This window comes from Mastigoproctus giganteus, chromosome 8, assembly GCF_048544385.1.
Source record: "Mastigoproctus giganteus isolate SK-2022 chromosome 8, ASM4854438v1, whole genome shotgun sequence".
NCBI lineage: Eukaryota > Metazoa > Arthropoda > Arachnida > Uropygi > Thelyphonidae > Mastigoproctus > Mastigoproctus giganteus.
In genome coordinates, this window is record NC_143582.1 from 221653125 (window position 1) to 221675904 (window position 22780).

A 22780-nucleotide genomic window follows, 5' to 3' on the forward strand; every position below is an offset into this window, starting at 1 on the left:
ATCATTGATGAATTCACAAAACAACAACGGGCCCCGCACCAAACCCTGAGGAACTCCACTAATAACATTTGCCCACGAAGAGCAGTGTCCATTGATTACCACTCTCTGTTAGCATTAGCATTAGTAGAGGTATATGATGCAAGAAAGCAAGCTTATGCAGCATCAGCCAAAAAAAGAAAATCCACTCCAATTTCACTCCTCCGTTCATTCGAAATACCTGTCCGGCTGAGCCTTAAATTTATTTAGGCTATCAACTTCCACAACAAGGGATGGATGTCTGTTCTACCAACCAACTACCCACTGGCTAATGGCAAATTTCTGCACATCTATCCTAAATCTGTCTTTCCTCTATTTGAATTTATGCCCTCTCAGATGATTATTCTGAGCAAGAGGAAGAATCCCATCGTCATTGAGCATACTCAAACCATTCAAGGCTTTATACACCTCTATCAGATCACCTCGCCAGTGCCTAGTCTCCACACACTGTAATTTGCAAAATTAAGCCTTTCTTCGTAAGAGCAACCCTTTATTCCATTCACTAATCTTGAAATGAGACCTCCAGACTCAAGGTGTGGCCTGACCATTGCCTTATACAAGGGAATTATCACCTTCTTATCCCTGCTAGAAAAATTCCTGTATATCATTGACAAGACACCATGAGCTACTCATGCAGCCCATCTGCACTCTCAGAAAACTTCATATCTGCCTGCACAATTACCCCCAGGTCCTTTTCATTCTCTACCACTGTCAGTGTAGTACCACAGAGTTGATACGTTGCTCTGGGGTTACTGCTTCCCATATGCAGTACTTTACGTTTGTCAATGTTAAACTTCAGTTGCCACCTCTCAGCCCATCTGCTCAACCTTTTCAGATCCTGTTGCAGTGGCATAGCATCAGTAGTGTCCTTAACAACCCTGCCAACCTTTGTATAGTCTGCAAACTTGGATATTAAGCTTGATATACCATCATGAATATCATTTATAAATACAGAAAACAACAATTGTCCCAACACTGAACCCTGAGGGACTCCACTACTAACATTAGTCCACGAAGAGTAGTGTCCATTGATTACCACTCTCTGTCTTCTCCCACTCAACCATCCCTTTATCCATAGCAGCAATTTGCCTCCAATGCCACACTGCTCCAATTTGTGCAGCAGTCTTCCATGTGCAACAGTATCTATGACTTTTCTAAGATCCAAATATATGTTATCAAAGTTATTCTTTGCATCCAGTTCCTTTGTGACTACATCAGAGTATCCAATCAAATTGGTCAGACAAGACTTTCCCTTAACAAACCCATGCTGTGTTCGAGCTATAACTGAAGTCTTGTCTAGATGATCCTACAATGCTTCTTTAACCAGTGCCTCCATTAATTTCCCTAGAACGGAAGTTAAACTAACAGGTCTGTAATTACCTGTCTCCCTTTTTTCCCCCTTTGTGGATAGGGGTCACATTTGCACATTTCCAGTCCATGGGTATCTCCCCTGAGTCCAGGGAAGCTCTCATAATTATGGCTAAGGGTTTGCTTACTTCCTTTGCCACCTCCTTTGATATATAACTGGATAGATTCCATCCACCCCAGGTGCCTTCCTTATGTTTATCTTCAACAATTTCTCCTCCACTTTACTCTCAGTTATTACAAGATTATCTAACTTACTGCCAGAGTTGAATACACCTCTGGCATTCCCCTCCCTGAATAAGTCCTCATGTATGAATGTAGATGCCAAATATTCATTTAGTTTATTAGCTACCTGAGCAGGATCATCAACAGTCGAACCATCAATATCAAGTGGACCAATCTGATTCATTCCCTTCCTTCTAGAATTTACATAAGTAAAGAACTCTTTGCTGTTTTTCTTTGCATCCTTTGCCAAAGATTTCTCATGATCTGCCTTTGCTTGCCTAACCTCCTTTGTAACTTGTTTACAGACCAGCTTATATCTATCATAGGCTTCTGTGTCACATGTCAATTTATAAGTATCCCCCGCATTTTTCTTCCTTGTCACATGTCTAATTAGTTCATCTGACATCCATTTAAGCCTAAATCTTGAACAATATTTCTTCAAAATGGGAAGCATTTTGAAGAAATATTGAACAATACCTAAATCTTGAACAATATTTCTTCAAAATGGGAAGCATTCAAAGAATTAATCTTGGAAGCCTAGTGGCTTCCAAGATTAATTCTTTGAATGCTTCCCATTTTGAATTTGCTGTTGGTAACATCATCAGTTGGTCCCACTGTATAGAATTTAAATACAGTCTCAGGCCAACGTAGTCACCTTTGCAAAAGCAAAAACCCTTCCTTTTACCCCTGATGGTAGTTACCTCTTCGAGTAAATCCCACTTCAGCACACTGTGATACTGCCACCTAGTGGTTCCTTTATCTGCAGATTCTTGATGCATGAAGAATCACTACTGATAATCAGATCAAGAGTATTACTCCCTCTAGTTGCCTTCCAAACATGCTGCTGTAAAATACAATCATCTAATAAATCTACAAAAGCCTAGGTAGTGTGTGTGTGACCAACCCTCAAATTCAAGTCAATCTCTGGGAAATTAAAATCCCCCATTATAAGACACTGATTTACTGGCCCACTCTATTTCTCTGCACAATTGCTCATTATACTCATCAGATTCATTTGGCCTATAACACACACCTACTCTCCCCCTCCCAGTGCTCACGTCATACTAGACTCAACACCGCACTGTCCACCAATGTCAACTAGATGCACTTCTTTAGATTTTATATGTTTCTTAACTAACAGTGTAACCCCTCCTCCCATTCTGTCCTGTCTATCCTTTCTGTACACATTGCACTTCCCAAATTCCAGTTCTGCCCTGCTTATGTCTGTGTGACACCATGTCTCTGATATCCCAACAATATCTGCCTTTGATGTCTGGACTAGCACTTCAAGCTCATCGAATTTATTAACTATACTCCTAGCATGTGTACATGCACCTGTTTCTACTCTTTGTTACCCTAACACAGCCCATGTATTTACTTGTTTCACTATGACTCCCAGCAGTCCTGAAAATTCCCATTGCCTTGCTTTCCAGGCTGCTGCTCAATTGCATTTCAATAGAAGTAGTCAGATGGTTTTAAAAATAGGGAGAACGATGTCTTCCTTAAAATAGAGCATATGGGTGTGAGAGTAAAATTGGTTTAGAAGTGTGAAAAGATGGTTGCTGAAATTTGTTTTCTCTTTAATTACTATTTGTGTAAGGTTATTAAATCTGTGTACTGTTTGGTTTGGTAAAGTAATGAAATCTTATTTCAAAGAGATTTGTCCGAGCAATTTTTTATATTGCATTAATTTCTTAGATTTTTGTTAGCTTTTTGTTTCTATCTAATGCCACCTAGTGTCGATTCACGTCTTTTAAATCAGAGACGTGCACGTGTGGTCGATTTGTACTGTTGCTGATTGAAAATACTGTATAAGAAATGACTCGATACTCAAGAAAGAAAGGGCAGAATTCTGGCAATACCGCACGTAGTAAACAGCTTAAAACCAAAAAAAGAAAACGGGATTTAGATGAGATTAGTGAAGATCTGAAACCAGAAAATGCCGAGAAACTCTTAAACCAACCTATCGATTATGACCTTCCTGGAAGTGCTCAGTTTTATTGCGTTCACTGTGCGTAAGTATTTTTTCCGTCATTTTGCTAGTCTGAGTTCAAATGTGTTTGTATGATATAAAAATATAATGTTTGGGAAACATTTCTCATCTGGCTAAGTTGAATTCTTGTCTATTGAAGTCCTTAACTTTGATAATGGGGGTCTTATAATGGGGGATTTTAATTTCCCAGATATTGACTGGAATTTGGGGGCTGGTCACTCACACAGTAGCAAGGCTTTTGTGGATTTATTGGATGATTGTTTTCTACATCAGCATGTTCGGGAGGCAACTAGAGGGAGTAATACTCTTGATTTGATTATCAGTAGTGATTCTTTATGCATTAAGAATCTGCAGATAAATGAACCACTTGGTGGCAGTGATCACAGTGTGCTGAAGTGGGAGTTACTCAAAGAGGTAACTACCATTAGGGGTAAAGGGAAGGGGTATTGCTTTCGTAAAGGCGACTACAATGGACTGAGACAGTATTTAAATTCTATACAGTGGGATCAACTGATGATATTGCCAACAGCCAATTCAAAATGGGAAGCATTCAAAGAACTTATCGTGGAAGCTACTAGGCTTTACATACCAACTAAGAAATATTGTTCAAGGTTTAGGCCTAAATGGTTGTCAGATGAACTAATGAGGCATATCGCAGAGAAGAAAAATGCATGGGATACATACAAATTAACACGTGATACGGACGCCTATGATAGATACAAGTTGATCTGTAACCAAGTTGCAAAGGAGGTTAGGCAGGCGAAGGCAGATTACGAGAGATCCTTGGCAAGGGATGCGAAGAAAAACAGCAAAGAGTTCTTTACTTATGTAAACTCTAGAAGGAAGGGGATGAATCAGATTGGTCCACTTGAGATCGATGGGTCAACTGTTGATGACCCTGCTCGGGTAGCTAACAAACTAAATGAATATTTTGCATCGACATTCACACATGAGGAGTTATTCAGCGAGGGGAATGCCAGAGGTGTATTCAACTCTAGCAGTAAGCTAGAGAATCTTGTAATAACTGAGAGCAAAGTGGAGGAGAAATTGTTGAAGATAAACACAAGAAAGGCACCTGGGGTGGATGGGATCTATCCAGTTATATTAAAGGAGGCAGCTAAGGAGGTAAGCAAACCCTTAGCCATAATTATGAGAGCTTCCTTGGACTCAGGGGAGGTACCCATTGACTGGAGATGTGCAAATGTGACCTCAATTCACAAAGGGGGATCAAAGGCTGACACAAGTAATTATAGACCTGTGAGTTTAACTTCTGTTCCCGGAAAATTAATGGAGGCACTGGTGAAAGAAGCACTGCAGGATCATCTAGACAAGACTTCAGTTATAGCTAGGACACAGCATGGTTTTGTTAAGGGGAAGTCTTGCCTGACCAATTTGATTGGATACTATGATGCAGTCACAAAAGAACTGGATGCAGGGAATAACTTTGATATTATATACTTGGATCTTAGAAAGGCTTTTGATACTGTTGCACATGGAAGACTGCTGCACAAATTGGAGCAGTGTGGCATTGGAGGCAAGTTGCTGCTATGGATAAAGGGGTGGTTGAGGGGGAGAAGACAGAGAGTGGTAATCAATGGACACTGCTCATCGTGGACTAATGTTATTAGTGGAGTCCCTCAGGGTTCAGTATTGGGGCCCTTTATTGTTTTCTGTATTTATAAATGATATTGATGATGGTATATCAGGCTAAATGTCCAAGTTTGCAGACGATACGAAGGTTGGCAGGGTTGTCAAGGACACTACTGACACTATGCTGCTGCAACAGGATTTGGAAAGGTTGAGCAGATGGGCTTCGAGGTGGCAAATGAAGTTTAACATTGACAAATGTAAAGTACTACATATGGGAAACAGCAACCCCAGAGCAACGTATCAACTCTGTGGTACTACACTGACAGTGGTAGAGAATGAAAGGGACCTGGGGGTGGTGGTGCAGGCAGATATGAAGTTCTCTGTGCAGTGCAGACGAGCTGCAAGAGTAGCTCATGGTGTATTGTCAATGATATATAGGAATTTTTCTAGCAGGGATAAGGAGGTGATTATTCCCTTGTATAAGGCAATGGTCAGGCCACACCTAGAGTACTGTATACAGGCCTGGAGGCCTCATTTCAGGAAGGATGTAGAGCTGCTGGAACGAGTACAGAGAAGGGCAACTAGATTGGTGAATGGGACAAAGGGGTTCTCTTACGAAGAAAGGCTTAAGTTTTGCAAATTACAGTGTCTGGAAACTAGGCACCAGTGGGGTGATCTGATAGAGGTGTACAAAGCCTTGAATGGTTTGAGCATGCTCAATGCTGATGGGATTCTTCCTCTAGCTCAGAAAAATCACCTGAGAGGGCATAAATTCAAATTGAGGAAAGACAGATGTAGGATAGATGTGCGGAAATTTGCCTTTAGCCAGCGGGTGGTTGGTGGGTGGAACAGACTTCCATCCCTTGTCGTGGAAGTTGATAGCCTAAATAAGTTTAAGGCTCAGCTGGACAGGTATTTCGAACGAACAGAGGGGTGAAGTGGAAGTGGTTATTTTTATTTATTTATGTTACTTTTTTTTTTTTTTTTTTTTTTTTTTTTGGCTGATGCTGCATAAGCTTGCTTTCTTGCATCAAATGCCTCTACTAATGCTAATGCTAATAAACTCACACCAAAATTCATAAATTTTTAATTTCTTCATTCTAATTCTAAATGCAGGCGCCACCTTGTTAGAAAAAAAGTAGACCACAGCTTTTTTTTTATCTCCTTTTCTCCAGTGGGTACAGATGCATTTAGAGCCAACAGTGGATCAAGAAATGAAATGATGTCTCTGCTAAAACCCCAAGTGTGATGGAAAGTTTTTGCTGCATCTCCATACATCTTGGATTGTTTTTCTTATCTCAATTGATACATGTTGATCTAATGACAAAAGACACTGTTGGCTCTCTGGACCAGTATGTATGTTTCTCAAAGGCAAGAAAAAAAAAAAAAAAAAAAAAAAAGAGAAAAGATGAATTATAGAGATTTATCTTTGAGAGCTCTCCATTCAAAATGTTTGCTTGCAGGTAGTTACCAGAAACTTCCTTAAAAAGTTCTTGATACTCAGTTTTTAGGCAATAAATTAAAATATTTATCTTTAAACAAAGCAATAAACTTGCTGAATTGCTGCAAAACACGTTTTAGAAACAAAAGGTAGGATTTAGAGATGGATCTAAAATTTGTTGGTAAATTTCCTGAACTTTTGTACTTCTTGTTTTTCGGTATATTCCAGATAAAAATAGGGGCTCGCATCTGGTGAGTATGGGCTTGGCACACCCAGGGTCCCGAGCTGGATATCATCGTTCTTCTTTCTTTCTTGGTAATTCCTTTCTGCTTCTGACCTCTCTATCTCGGTAATTCAGAATTTTTTTGTTTGGCTGGTGCAGCATAAGCCTCAGGCTTCCTTGCACCATATAGCTAATAATAATAAAAATAGGGCTGAACTCCAGATTACAGGGACACCTTGTCATTGCTTTGCTAGCGTGGCCAAAGAACGGAATGATCGTCCGGTCAAATTCTCTTTTTGAATGATTACTGTGAATGCATAATTTGCCTTTCTGATTGTTTGATTGGATGCAAATTCGCTTCTGATTTTAGTGGTAAATACCAAATTATCATTTGCATTGTTTAGTCATCACAATCAGATATTTTGCTCTACTGCCGTCACTTATTCTTTGTTTTTTTTTTAATCATTCTGCAAGTGACTGCAAAATTCCCAAAATTTGGAAATTTTTACATGACTTTCCAGTATTGCTCTGATTCTATGTGATCATTCTGGAGTATAAACATGCTGATGGCCATAGCCTTAGTTGCTTTGATGTTTTAATGCATTCATTGCATATTTTGTGCAATTCTTCTATTTAAGATAGAAAGTTGGCTGATGATATTCCAGTTATGGCTAAACTGAACTCACAAAAAAATATGAAATAGAAGAAGCCTTTAATTTACTTAAGAGTAGTAGAAACTAATGACAAAGAAAGATTAGTATTGGTTCGAGATTTAAATAGTAAATTAGGAAATTACAGAGATTTTTAGTTTGGGAGAACAGTAAGTTTATCGATAATGGTAAAAGAATGACAGAATTTTGCACAATTAATTTCAAACTTAATGCATGCACTCTTAGTAAGCACTCATCACACATGAGGAGTTATTCAGGGAGGGGAATACCAGCAGTAAATTAAACTCTAGCAGTGAGCTAGATGAATTTTGTAATAACTAAGAGCAAAGTCGAGGAGAAATTGTTGAAGATAAACATAAGAAAGGCACCTGAGGTGGATGGGATCTATCCAGCTATATTAAAGGAGACAGCAAAGGAAGTAAGCAAACCCTTAGACACAATTATGAGAGCTTCCTTGTACTCACTGGAAGTACCCATGGACTGGAGATGTCCAAATGTGACCCCAATTCACAAAGGAGGATCAAAGGGCGGTACAAGTAATTACAGATCTGTCAGTTTAACTTCTGTTTCAGGGAAATTAATGGAGGCATGGTTAAAGAAACACTGCATGATCATCTAGACAACACTTCAGTTATAGATCAGACACAGCATGGTTTTATTAAGGGGAAGTCTTGTCTGACCAATTTGATTGGATACTATGATGTGGTTGCAAAGGAGCTGGATGCAGGGAATAACACAGATATCATATATTTGGACCTTAGTAAGGCTTTCGATACTGTTACACATGGAAGACTGCTGCACAAATTGGAGCAGTGTGGCATTGGAGGCAAATTGCTGCTATGGATAAAGGGATGGTTGAGTGGGAGAATACAGAGAGTGGTAATCAGTGGACACTGCTCGTCGTGGGCTAATGTTATTAGTGGATCCATCAGGGTTCAGTGTTGGGTCCATTGTTGTTTTCTGTATTTATAAATGATATTGATGATGGTATGTCATTCTTAATATCCAAGTTTGCAGATGATACGAAGGTTGGCAGGGTTGTTAATGACACTACTGACAGTATGCTGCTACAACAGGATCTAGAAAAGTTGAGTAGATGGGCTGAGAGGTGGCAACTGAAGTTTAACATTGCCAAATGTAAAGTACTGCATATGGGAAGCAGTAACCCCAGAGTAATGTATCAAAAGTGTGGTACTATACTGAGAGTGAAAAGGACCTGGGGGTAATTGTGCAGGCAGATATGAAGTTTTCTGAGCAGTGCAGGCAATCTGTAAGAGTAGCTCATGGTGTCTTGTCAACGATATACAGGAATTTTTCTAGCAGGGATAAAAAGGTGATTATTCTCTTGTATAAGGCAATGGTCAGGCCACACCTTGAGTACCGTATACAGGTCTGGAGGCCTCATTTTAGGAAGGGTGTAGAGCTCTGGAGCGAGTGCAGAAAAGGGCAACAAGATTAGTGAATGGAACAAAGGGTTGCCCTTACGAAGAAAGGGCTTAAGTTTTGCAAATTACAGTGTCTTGAGACTAGGCACCTGCGATGTGATCTGATTGAGGTGTGTAAAGCCTTGAATGGTTTGAGCATGCTCAATGCTGATGGAATTTTTCCTCTTGCTCAGACTAATCACCTGAGAGGGCATAAATTCAAATTGAGGAAAGACAGTTGTAAGATAGATGTGCAGAAGTTTGCCTTTAGCCAGTGTGTGGTTGATTGCTGGAACAAACTTCCATCTGTCATTGTAGAAGTTGATAGCTTAAATAGATTCAAGGCAGAACTAGGCAAACATTTGGAGCGAGTGGATGGGTGAAATTAGATTTTTTTTTTTTTTTTTTGGCTGAAGCTATATAAGTTTGCTTTCTTGCATCATGCCTTTACTAATGCTAATGTTAGTTACACACACACATAAAGAATGAACATACGAGAAAAACTCCAATTATGTGAATTACAGTGCTTGGCAATCAGGCCACCTTAGAAGTGACTTTATTGAGGTTTGTAAGGCTTCTGAGAGGGGTTAGTAAAATGAATGGTAGCATTTTCACTGTTATAGAAAATTTTAGAACTCTGGGGTAAATTCTCATTACAGTGGTTGAGATTTAGATTAGATTGTAGGAAGTTTTCTTTTAGCCAGAGTGTCACTGATTGTTGGAACAAGTTGTCCTCACAGGTAGTTGAGGTTTTCAGTTTGAATAAATTCAGATCAGCTGTATAGTTACCTATACAAGAAGAGAAGCATATAATTTGTATTTTTTAGCTACTTGGGTTTTCCCCCCCCATATGACAAATACTATTACAGTCTGTATGCAGCATTATATGAGTGTAGTATGACTCTTTGTTAATATCTTCAAAGAGTAAAGATGGTATTGGTACATACAGGTATATGGTGTTGAGGCTGCACTGTAGGGATATTGATGTAGGCATAATTCCATTGTGATACATATTCCAGTAATGCTGTGAGCAGTTAATTTCATAAAGAAATTTGGGGGCACAACCGGCACGTGAAGGATAACCTTTAGAAACTGTTGCCAAAGTCTGCTATATAAGAGCAAGAAAAAATTAATAAACTGGAGGCACATCTATTCATGGTATGAAAGCTCTTTGTGAAACATGTAGCCTGAAATTTATTTTTTTATAAAGATTTCCTAGGTTCAAGCAGATGATTGTAGCATGGCCCTTGACTTTGCTATAATGTCTTCACATGTTGGAAAAGATCGAAGGATAGCCACATTATGTGGATGAATGAAGTATATGGTGGAATCTCCCAAATCCGGCAACCTGAGGACGTGATTCTTACTGAATCTTGAAATTTTCCAGATTTTGGTTGTCATATTATAGTAGAAAGGAGGGGTCTGGGTTCTGCTTCATGGTGCCGTTCATGCAAGCGATTTTTTTTTTGCCTCAGAGAAGAGTACAGAATGTCTAAAAGCATTGATGAAACTGTAAACATGTTTAGTGAATCATTTTCTCAGTCTCATGCTTCATATATGAATCATGAAACTCAGAAAATGAGTAAAGCTTCATCTATTATCAATGATTTGCTAATCTTGTTCACAAATAGGCAACCCTGATCCACAAATTTTTTGATATCCTAGGAGAGTGTAGATATCAAATACTGAGGTGAAATCTCAATCCAAGAATTAAATTTGCTGATTTTCCAGTGGTTTCCAGGATTTGCCATTTTCCTAAACATTGCTTTTACTCTACTCTATCAAGTGGACACATAATTTTGTCATTTGATCAAAATAAAACCCAAATTTCATTCATAAAAGTTTTTCACCATGAAATGGAAGTAAGTTCGGCTTAAGTTTTTTTGTTTCATTCTTGTCCATGCTTTATTGTGGAATTAACACTGCAAGGAAATAGAAACATGTACATCACAAGCATGGTATCACAAGCTGTCTTTGTGCTCCACCACACGTTGGCTGACGACTCAGGAAAATTCTTAATTAATATTTCCCTGGTAGGGTAATATCCTGGCCTTCTCCATACATATAACTCTAAGTTAGCCAGACCTAATACCAGAAGATTTCTGGTTATAGGATCCCTAAAACACAGTTTTAGGTGTGCCCAGTATGAGAACTGAAAACAGCTTTAAAGATATAACAAACATTCCAGATGAAATAGTTTCATTAGCAGTGTTGTGGGTGTTAGTGGTGGCAGCCATAATGGAGGAGTATTGTAAACTTTTCTGACAGTTTTGTTCTTTTTTGTTTATTTTTTCTAATAATAGTCATTGTGTACCTGGTAGCACAAATTCAAAAGTATGTAATAATGCAAGTTTAGGATAGGATACTTCTCCAACATAATCCGAAAGCCAGGTTTACACCAGAGAGACATGACTGACTTTTTTTGTCTCCAAAAACTGAAACCACTTGACAATTTCAATAGCCAACAAAAGGGAGACTAGTTTGCACTAAGGTCCCAGATTTGTCATTTTGTTTTTCTGTTTGTACTAAAAAGACAGTTGCATTTTGTAGTTGAAGCACAAGTACTGAAATTAGTTCTAGTGACAATACTTTTTTTTAATGGTTCTGAGCAGATTGTTATTGCTGTTTCCATGGCAAAGAAGGTGCAACATCACTATTTAGTGAGAGAAAGTTTGAAGGTACAAGATTATTAGCAACTGTTGGTGCCAACGTTTGTGTCTCCAAATGTCTCTTAATGTCACTGCATTTTGTCAGTTTTGTTAGAAAAGACAGCATTCTTGTTTTGTCTTTCTGGTGTAAACCTGGCTTAATATAGGAATATTCCAAAATTTCAACCCTAGTACCTTGGGAAATGTACCATTCTTATGTGATGTAAGGCCTCAAATCCTGGAAGTTATTTTATAATCACTTTCTATATGTACTGTACGTTTTACTTAATAAATACTATAGAATGATAAATGATTCCTAAACTTCCGTAAAGAAAAGTTGAAAAGGCTAGGTTTCTATTACCTGAAGAAATATGCGAAGGGATACTCATCATAAAATTTCACAGAACGATATAGGTTCAGATTTTTACATTTTGTATTTGCGTGGAAATATCAGATATCCAGAAGGGCCAACATCATGTGCCCCACTGAAAATGGCAACTTTTTGGTTGAGCTGAAAAGTGAAAAACTGTACATCAATGTTTGAGACTGAGTGGAATATATTTTTGGGAATATTGATAGTTCCTCAGCCTTAGGAATTTAATGATATCTTGTCAGACATTTTGATTTGGAGATTAGCTAAATGTAGCATTCTAGAAAAAAATGCATACCTCAAGACAAGCATCTATCTCTCGGTTTAGTCTAGTGCATATTATATTTAACCCGAGAAAATGCTCTGAAGAGGTTGTTTTAAAATGTGAGGTGTCTGTCCTGACCACTTAAGATATTGCTACCATATAATTATCTATTATTAGAACATTATAGTCAATACTGGCTATAATTTAGAAAATGGGATAGAAATATGTTTAAAAAGAAGTTTCTAAACATATTTCTTATTAGTGTTTGGATAATTTGAAACCTTCTGAACCATAACTTTGGAAAATCGAAATAGTAATCCATTTATTAGCAAGTATGCTACGATATGTGCAAATAGTTAATAATGAGGCAAGTGCACCAGTTATTCAGTTATTAAAAATAGCAGCTGTTAATATTTCTGCAACTTTTATCAGAGCCTTACTCTATTATAATTTTGTTATTTTGAATTTTCACCAAAGATATTTTTCCTTTTAGGAGGCATTTTGTTGATAACCAAGCTTTGAGTGATCACTTCAAGAGTAAAGTTCATAAAAGGAGGTAAGTTTAATTTCAGAGCATTTGAGCAAGTATGCTTTTAATTTATATTAAACTTTTAGAGCAAATAATCCAGATTAGCTTTTATTGACAGCCAAAAATTATGAGAATTTATTTTATAGGGTTAACTTTATTAAAATTAAAAATTGTTCAATCAGTTGTAAAAAAATAAGGTTAGTGTTAATGTACAAGGTGTGGCTATTAAATAATGAGACTGTTGCAATATAATGGAATATTTTGTACTTTACAAGTTATCCCCTTCAAAATTGCCTTGAGCTTACATTGGTCCATAAGTTTCTGTAGTAGTAGTAGTAGGGTTAGAGTTTTAGGAGCATGGTTTAATCGAAGTTATATACTTCATAACTGGGTTGTCAATATAGCAACAGAGTACCTGCCCACCCACCGATGATGAAGCCACCCTTTGAAATGTTGCCATCTAGGTGGTGGTGCCCATCTGAGAATAAGTAACAGTAGTCTTCTACTAGAGAAGCGTTACTTATTCAAAGTAGTGCAATACCTAGGCAACTTGTTGTGAAGGTATTCACAACAAGTTGCCTAGGTATTGCAATATGAGATTATAATGAAACGATGCATGTATACTACCTGGGTAGTAGAAATGATGGAAATGCATAAACAGCCTTATCGGACTCTTTGACATTTAGTCAAGAAATATATTTAGAGTGCATGTGTAAATCTAAATTTTTCATATATGGGTTTCCAATGTACATAGATATTATTTTTTCAGGTATATTTCAAAATAACATCTTTTCATATATAAGTTGACTTGAAATTTGTGCAATACAGGTTGAGTATCCCCAATCTGAAATTCCAAAAACCGAAACTTTTTTTTTTGAAAAATACCCAAAAGTTCTGGAAACTGGGAGCCCTGGCAAGAAAGCTGTGAAGTGGTGTGCTGACGTCAGTAAAGAACCAGTTATCATCAGCGCAAGATGTCTATGTCCATTACTCACTGTTTGTTTAGTTTATTCTTTGCTCTGCGGTGTCAAAAAAAAAAAGGAAAAAAAAAAACCTGATACCCCGGGTATCTAAATTTATCTATAGAACAGAAAGTGAATTTGTTTGAAGAAACTTGGCAGCAGTGTAAGTGTGAGACATCTTACAGAAGAGTCTGGTGTTGGAGTGATAGCCGTCTGTGATCTGAAGAAAGAGAAGGATAAACTGTTCAAGTTTTTCATATACAAATGACTCAAATTGTGCAATACAGGTATCTCCGATCCGAAATTCCAAAAACTGAAACTTTTTGAAAAATACTCAAAAGTTCTGGAAACCGGGAGCCCCAGCGGGAAAGTGATGAACACAAGTTAATGAAAAACACTGCATAAAGCTAAAAATGAAGATCTCGATTGTGTTTTAAAAGAGTGGATCCATCAGCATCACGGTTAACACATGTCACTTACTGGTCAGCTGATCATGGAACAAGCAAAGATCTATCATAAAGAACTGAAAATTGAAGTGAACTGTGAATATTCAACAGGCTGGTTATAGAAATTCAAGAAAAGACATGGCATTAAATTTTTAAAGATTTGTGTTGATAAAGCATCTGCTGATCACGAGGCAGTGGAGAAATTCATTGACAAGTTTGCCAAGGTCATTGTTGATGAAAATCTGATGGCAGAACAAGTCTATAATGCTGATGAAACATTGTTTTGGCATTATTGCCCTAAGAAGACACTAACTTTAACTGATGAGACAGTCACAACAGGAATTAACGATGCCAAGGACAGATTAACTGTGCTGGGATGTACTAATTCAGCAGGCACACATGTAAACTTGCTTTGATAGGCCAAAGCTTGCATCCTCGCTGTTTTAAAGGAGTAGATTTCTTACCAATCCATTATTATGCTAACAAAAAGAAATGGATCATCAAGTACATCTTTTCTCATTGGTTTCACAAACATTTTGTACCAGCAGCTCGTGCTCACTGCAGGGAAGCCGGACTGGATGATGACTGCAAGATTTTGTCATTTCTTGACAACTGTTCTGCTCATCATCCAGCTGAAATGCTCATCAAAAATAATGTTTATGCCATGTACTTTCCCCCAAACTTGACTTCATTAATTCAGCCATGTGACCAGGATATCCTTAGATCAATGAAGTGTAAATATAAAAACACTTTCTTGAACAGCATGCTGGCAGCAGTGAACAGAGGCATGGATGTAGAAGATTTCCAGGAGTTTAACCTGAAGGATACCATATATGCTGTTGCAAAAGTTTGGACCTCAGTGACTATGCTGAGTGATGATTATGAAGAAGCTTATGGTTTCGAGAAAAATATGTCTGAACTCCTTACATATGCAAAAACAGTGCCTTCAGAGTCTGTCAGTAAGCTGGAAAAAGTGGATATTGAAGAAGACTTTAACATTGATAATGAGGCTCCAGTTATCCATTTAATGACTGATGGTGAAATTGCTGAAATGGTTAATGCCAAATCAAATGGTTAATTTGCCAAATGCCAAATCAAGACGGTCATGATAAGTGACGAAGATGACATTGTTAGAACTGCAGTAAAAATGCCTATAGATGATATGGTGAAAAAGTGTGATGAACTCATTGAAGGACTAGAGCAGCATGCTTTTATAACAGAACAAGAAATAATGTCAGTTTATAAAATATAAGAAAGACTTCTACAACAAAAATCTTTGTTAATGAGGCAAATGACCTGGAAGAAACGTTTAAAAAGGCCATTCAGCACAATGTCTCCTCATCCCTGAAGGACCCAGTTCCTGGTCCCTCAACCGCTTGTGATGTTCCGCCTCAAGATGGTAGATAAAAATGAATTTTTTTTATGGATGAAATATGAATTTTGAATTAGTAATTGTTGCATTTATATTTTTTGTTTGTTGCATTTATATTCTTTTGGAAGCAGTTTTTTTTTTTGTTAAATGAATTTTTTGCACGAAATCTAAATTTTATTTCCACCTTGCTTCAACTCCACCATACCGTGTATTCCAAAATCCAAAACATTTCTGGCCTCAAGCATTTCAGATTAGGGATACTCGACCTGTACTTGCTGTTATCTCTTACTTATATTTCTAATAGTGTACACAGTTTAGGCAGCAACAGTAAAGTTCTCTCTAAAATCAAGAGATTGATATTATACCCTGTCAGCCATTGTTGTCCAATTTTTACTTCCAAAAAACTGAAAATAAAAAAAAATTTTTTTTTAATTTCTCAAATTCTGATCCAGAAGTTGAGGAAATTGAATTAAGTGATAGGAACAGCAGTCTTCTCTACTAGAGAAGCGTTACGGTTCTCGTTCCCCAGTGATGCTTTTAAATAATGGCATCATAAGTGCTAATTTGGCATTAAGTTACAAGAGTATAATAAATTAGACAAAACTAGTTTAATAGGTATTATTTATTTATTATTCAAACTGTTTTTATAAAATTTCCCCAAATAAAAGCATGTTATCATACTTATTGCAATTTCTTTTATGCTGTTATGGCTACATGATAGCCCTAAATAAGGTATGGTTTCATTAAGCATTTTAATTATTAATTAAGTGTTGTAATTGGCAAATGCTTTGATAGATGAGATTCAAAGTCAAGCTATGCATCTAGCTTAACTCTCTGCTAGTGTACAATGTGCTTAATGGCATTAATAGTAATAAATAAGGCCCCTTACCTGGCCATATTTTTACATTTTTGTAAAGGGATCGGAGAAGACGAATTGGCAAAAATATTGGTTGCCTAACAAAACTATAGTAAACCTGGATGATTTGGGTTGCCCAAAGAGAAACCAGCTTCTGACTGGAAGATTCTCTTTCCACTTGATAGAGAGGCCATATTTCTTCAGCCACTTGATAGAGAGGCCATAGCAGGGCAGACTGTGATTTTCCCATGCAGACTCGTTTATGTAGTATGGTTTTTCAATGGAAAGAACATAGACAGTTACTTCAGACCCCGGGGGCTTCCTGACTATAAAGTTGTTGGTTCCCCTAGAGAGAATGATTTTTTGTTACAGATTACTCAGTTGCAGTTAACGGATCAGGGTGAATATTGTTGTCAGGTCTGTACAGAGGATGAACATCAGTTCCGGTCCAATACAGCTAAGCTGACAGTCTATGTCACACCCCTACCGCCTCTGATAGGAGAAGGTTCATTTCTCAGCGGAAATGAAGGAGATCAAGCTACTCTTATATGCAGATCTCTAGCAGGGAAACCACCTGCTTTATTGGGCTGGATTAGTTATGATGGTTGTACTATAAAAGGGTTAATTCAATCTAGCCAAGAATTATGGTCAGACAGAATTAGGATAAATTCATATTTAAAATGGGTACTTTGATACCTGAATATGACAAAAAGGCATTCACACATATTGCTAATCATGTAACTTATTCTCATCCCATGATGATTTCAGTAACAGTTATTATGAAATACAAACCAAGAGTTACCACGAAAGCAACTTCAAAAATTGCACGTGAGTATGATGAATTTAAATTGAAGTGTGAGGCGATAGCAAATCCAGACGTTTTCATATATCAGCGGTTTAAGGGAGGAGAACAGTTAATGAAGGAAAGAAACGCCGCTTGTAATTAAAAATGTTTGAAGGGAAAACCATAACAACAACTTCACATGTATGGTACAAAATGAATTGGGATCAGCCCAAGCTTCTTTTTTAATGACAGTATCTTATGGTCCTTCCTTGAAAACTGAACTTAGTGAGTTTGCAACAACGATTGGAAACCCAGGTTTGCTACAGTGCGATGTCAGAGGTTTTCCACTACCTACAGTGAAATAGTATTTTGAAGATAAGCTTATTCAAGATGGCATTATCTCCACTTTAACAATCCCTAAGATGTCACCGCAGACATCATACTTGTGTAGGAACAATTCTGGGTTATCTGTTTGTGAAGGATGAGGCATTGATTTATGTGAAAGGACCACCAGAGGGTAATTGCAAAACACAGCTAGCAAGCCTAGGAGACGATGTTTGACTCCAGTGCATTTTCAAGAATGTTCCTCCTATAGGAAATTTAACTTGGAAAGGACCAACTATGATTAATTTGACAACACATATAGAAGTACAAGGACTAAGAGATCTCAATAGTTCTCTTATGATTGAATCAGTGCGAGTTAAAGATTTTAGCTATTATCAGTGTCATGCGTGAAACCCATGGGGTTATGTGAAACTGACCATACAGTTAGAAAGAGACTGGTCAAAGGAAGCAGTCTACTTCACATTAGGAATCCCATCCATATTGTTGATCATTATAACCTTAGGAGTTGTGTTATGGAAACTGCATTTATCTATGTCAACACAGAAGACCCAAGTCAAACACACAACACATACCAAATATATTATAATGGAAACGACATTGACAAAGAAAGCATCAATAGCTTAGAATAGAAGAAGAGGAACCTTATATTGTGACAGGGAGTGTTCATTTTGGACAGAATGGACTGCCACTTCATCAGTAATCATTTTGATTCTGTGAGTATCTTGATCTTAGTCACTGGTCCTACTAATAAGGCATGGTCTGGTGTTTTTCTTTGTGTACCCACATAATACTCATAACACAGTGTTATGCTACGTGCCTTATGCTACAAAGATCTTCAATTCTGATCTACCAGAATCATCGGATGTTTCGCCAGTCGTGATGTGTTTTCTTCGACTTTGGTTATGTGAAGGATGAAAAGTTTGTCGATGTTAAACTTCATCGCCACAGGAAAAAGAAGAAATGTTCAAATGAATTACCATATTTAGAACTTTGGACCGCCTAGGAAGACTTGTTAGTAATATGAAAATTTATTTAGATTAATGAAACCTATGTTAGATCAAAAGACTTAGAAAAGTAAAGTAGTGTGTGGAGATGTATTAACCTTGTGAAATTTAAGCTGAGTATTTAGTAGTTACTGTTATTTAGCATTAAATGGATTTTGTAATTCTATGATTCATTGCTTATATATGTGCTGAAAGAACATATACTAATGTTTGTTTTTTTTTACACGAACTGTACATTCTGAGTCAATTGGAAGACAATGAAAGTGATTTGTGAAACCAAAGATGTATGCCCATGGACTAGTATAACACAGAACAAACACTAACACAGAATCAAGGCTGAAGCAAGTGGGATAAATAGACTTTTTTATTGGATCCAAATGTGGTTAAGGACAGTGAACTAAAGAAAGTAATAACTTTAATATATTTTGTCGTATTGGTCTAATAGCTAATTTAATATGATAATGCTAAACTTTAATAACTCAACAATGTTACTTAAATAATTTGATAATGTAAAGGAAGAGGTCATTTTCTGGAATCATGTCCTTTTTCCAAAACATACCCAGGATTGAGTTTCAGGGATTTCTTCTCCCCCCCCCCCCCAAAAAAAAAAAAAAAAAAAAAACACTGGGGTATTCCTGAAGAGTTTTTAACTTCTCTCCCCAACATTTGGTGACATAACTCTTCACCCCCCCCTAACAATCTGGTGCCATAATGTAACTTTAATTAAGCCCCTCCAACAAACAAAAGTAATGAAGTTTTTTTTACAACAGAGCCTGCTGCTATTGTGGCTTATCAAGCAGCTGTTTATTTTCATTTGAACTATCCTTGTACATACTGCATTTTGATCAGTGAATAAATGGAATTAATTTTTAAAATCTTAAAACATTTATCTGAAATCTCAGACATGGTTGATAAGTGTTATAGGGAGAACACAATTTGCAAAATCTATGAATTCCTGAAAAATAGTTTTTAAATTGAGAGGAATTTCCCATACATAGAATGGTGTAGTAAGAGAGGAAAATCTTTTTGCAACTTTATTACATATTGGTAGTGTTAAAATGGACAAATGATGCATTTTTTATTTAATGGATGTATTGCATTAAATAAAAAAAATTATTTTATATATGTTTTTATTGAAAACAAAGATACACAATATCAAAACCAATCATAGTGTATGATAACAAAAATATATGCAGTGGTCTGACAATAAAAATTATGGAATACAATAAGTAATATAGGGCAATAGGGATAATTAGGATACTGAGAAAAATAAATTAGAATAAAAAAAAAAGACTATTACGAATATATGCCCTATATCTTTGAATCTGAGAGAGAGTGAGAGTGAGAACAGGTGTATTTCTGGATGGAGGTCAGTATATCTTTGATGTTGACTTCTTTTCCAATCTGTTTCATTTGCAAGGTGGAAGAGCCTGTTTAGCGGAGAATATTTTATAACATCCATATTTGACTTGGAGGCGTGAAGAGTTGTGGTTCCTGTTGGTTCTAGGTGGAGCATCAGTGTTTATACTTTGCAAGATATCAGGTGACATATTCCTGATGGGAAATATTGAGTGAAGTGGCTGGAGATTGAAATATACACAGAGGAATTCATAATAAATGTTGTGGTAATAGTGGGGGATTCCAGAAGATTAAGCAGCATACAAAATTCAGTGAAGGTAAAGAAAGCTAACACGAGAACTACCGCAATCTTCGGGAAAGTTACCCAGAAAAACTGGTTTGCCACTACCACAATTTCTGCCTGCATTCTCGGCAAACAGACAGTGCGCATTGTCAGTAGAAGTCATTTTTTCCTATTTTAAAACAGTGAAGGGGGTGATAAACATCCTAAGACTGGAGCAGTCTGGAGGGTGTACCTGTAAGTACATTTCAGCCACGAAAACACTCATGAACTCCAATAATCTGCTTTTAATAATGAGAAAAAACTAATTGATACATCGTTATCGACTTCTGCTGCCACTACCGATAACATACACCGTCTGTTTACCGAGACTGCAGTAGCAGCAAACCAGTTTCTCTGAGAAAGTTTCTCGAAATTTGCGGTAGTTCTAGCATTGGCTTTCCTTACCTTAGCCCAAAATTCTTTTGGACAGCTTCAGTTTTGTTATTGAGGATGTTTTGTACAAATCAAAGGGATTTGTATAAAATAACAGTATAATTGTAGTTTTTAAAGTCTTGGTTGTAATTTCACTAATATGTTGATTAAATAGCCATTGTAGGAGAAAGTAATGCACAGGTCCTTCACATGATCACACCTGCAGATAGACTGGAAGTTAGTGAAGTAAGTATTATTGATAAAGAATGAGCCACTTGCTGAAATAGAGATAAACTGGCATTTGGAAGAATTTATGGTCATTCCGTTCAAACTAGACCAGTGACAGAACTTATTGAGGAAAAATTGATGCTTTGAAGCATCCTCTTTGTTTTTTATTTAAGCATAAATTTGAAGAGAAGCAGGCCCAGAGAAGATCCACTCGAGGACTCCACATTGAATAGTGATTAATAATAAATGTCAGGGCATGATTTTTGATGTTACTTAGAAGCTAGGAAAGAATGGGACCATGCAATTCATAGACCTTAAATTTATATAGGATTTTGAGGAACACTAAAGCTTTGGAGATATTGGTGTAGATAACATAGACTTTGGCTTGTGGATCCAGAGGTTGCGAGATAAATTGACAGTAGGGCATTAAATTGGTAATAACTGATTTGCCTTAATCCATGTTGATGTTGAGAAATGAAGGGTTGAAATAGCCACAGAGAAATTTAAGAGCAGTGGTGTCAAACAGTTAAACAGCATATCAAAATCTTTTTCAGTGAGAGTAGTGAGGTTGTTGGGGTGAAATTTACTACCCTTAGTTGAAATAAAATACATCAATACTACATTACAGTAAAAGTAGAGTGCAGTATACTTGTATATTGTGCTGTAGTATCAACTAAGTTTTTTGTTGATTTCATTATTGCCATAATACGGTATATTATTTTGATAATGAGGTGAGTTCCCAAAAGGTTTTATTATTCTTCAGTACAATTTCATTGTACACTGTACCTTAATAATTAAAAATAATATTTAGGTTGTTTATGATGTACGTCTTCCCCCTACAGTAATAATCTTTAATGCATTAAAATAATTTTGGGTTGTGATATGATTTGTAGGTAGACAAAGAAATTTATCAAAGTTTAGGCAATGGGTCATTGTGGTTTAAAAAGTTGTGAAATGCTAGTCTTAATTGTATTCAGTTCAATTCAAAAAATTCAATTTTTGAATTTTTTGCTTGATAAGATGATTGAAAATTAAGTATTTTTTTTTGAATTTCATATTAACAGAAATAATGAATTTTGTATACTGTAATACGTATAACTAAACCTTTATCATATATCTGAATACTTTTAAACAGGTTAAAAGCATTAGAATTGGAACCTTATAGCCAAAAAGAAGCGGAAGCTGCTGCTGGGATTGGTAATTATGTTGCACCTAAGCGAAGGAAGGTGGAAACTCTTCATCCAAAGGCTGCAACCTCTATGAGCAAGATATAAATGTAAAATTTTGTACAGACTCCATTTACAAAATAAAATAGTTAAAACATATTCCTTTTCACATGATTTCTTGTTTATGGTACTCATTACATGTCTTTAGAAATATGTTTCAGATGAAATGAACTTTAGAACATATTTATTATATATCTATAACAGATAAAATTAAAATCAAAGATGATTCCAATGGTAGCATTCAAGAAAAGAATGTCATGTTAGTGCTAAAATTGCAATTTCTGGAGTTTGTAAATAATTTTGCTTGGCAACTGATTAATACAAACTCTGGTCATACGGCTGCCCTGATTGTAAAATGAATGTCATCTTAACATGCATTTGTACAACTTCAATATATATTACCAAAATAATTTCTCTCATTTAAAGTTACTAGGTAAATGTTCCTTCTCAGCATATCTTACTGTACTATCTTACATTAGCAAAGTCACATGATGCAAGAAAGCAAGCTTACATAGCATCAGCCAAAAAAAAAAAAAAAAACCCTTATTTCACCCATCCACTCGCTCCAAATGTTAGTCAAGTTCTGCCTTGAATCTATTTAAGCTATCAACTTCAATTACACGTGGAAGTTTGTTCCAGCAATCAACCACCTGCTAGCTAAAGGAAAACTTCGACACATCTATCCTACAACCATCTTTCCTCAATTTGAATTTATGCCCTCTCA

The 22780-nt window shown here is 36.6% G+C and overlaps 1 protein-coding gene across 1 annotated transcript; it reads left to right on the top strand.

Annotated features, from left to right (window-relative positions):
- The first annotated feature begins 3389 nt into the window (after positions 1-3389).
- LOC150082347 (zinc finger protein 593) lies at positions 3390-22155 on the top strand. Its single transcript, XM_090379231.1, has 3 exons — positions 3390-3641; positions 12745-12807; positions 21966-22155. Exons 1-3 carry the CDS (start codon positions 3445-3447, stop codon positions 22102-22104), a joined length of 399 nt encoding a protein of 132 aa, XP_090235357.1. The 5' UTR covers positions 3390-3444; the 3' UTR covers positions 22105-22155.
- The last annotated feature ends 625 nt before the right edge of the window (positions 22156-22780 follow it).

What these genes read in the sequence shown, in the direction of transcription:
- LOC150082347 (XM_090379231.1), top strand. Translation starts at nt 3,445, where the DNA reads ATGACTCGATACTCAAGAAAGAAAGGGCAGAATTCTGGCAATACCGCA. An exon ending in TTTTATTGCGTTCACTGTGC is followed by an intron (nt 3,642 to 12,744) that starts GTAAGTATTTTT and finishes TTTTCCTTTTAG; the next exon opens with GAGGCATTTTGTTGATAACC. An exon ending in AGTAAAGTTCATAAAAGGAG is followed by an intron (nt 12,808 to 21,965) that starts GTAAGTTTAATT and finishes ACTTTTAAACAG; the next exon opens with GTTAAAAGCATTAGAATTGG.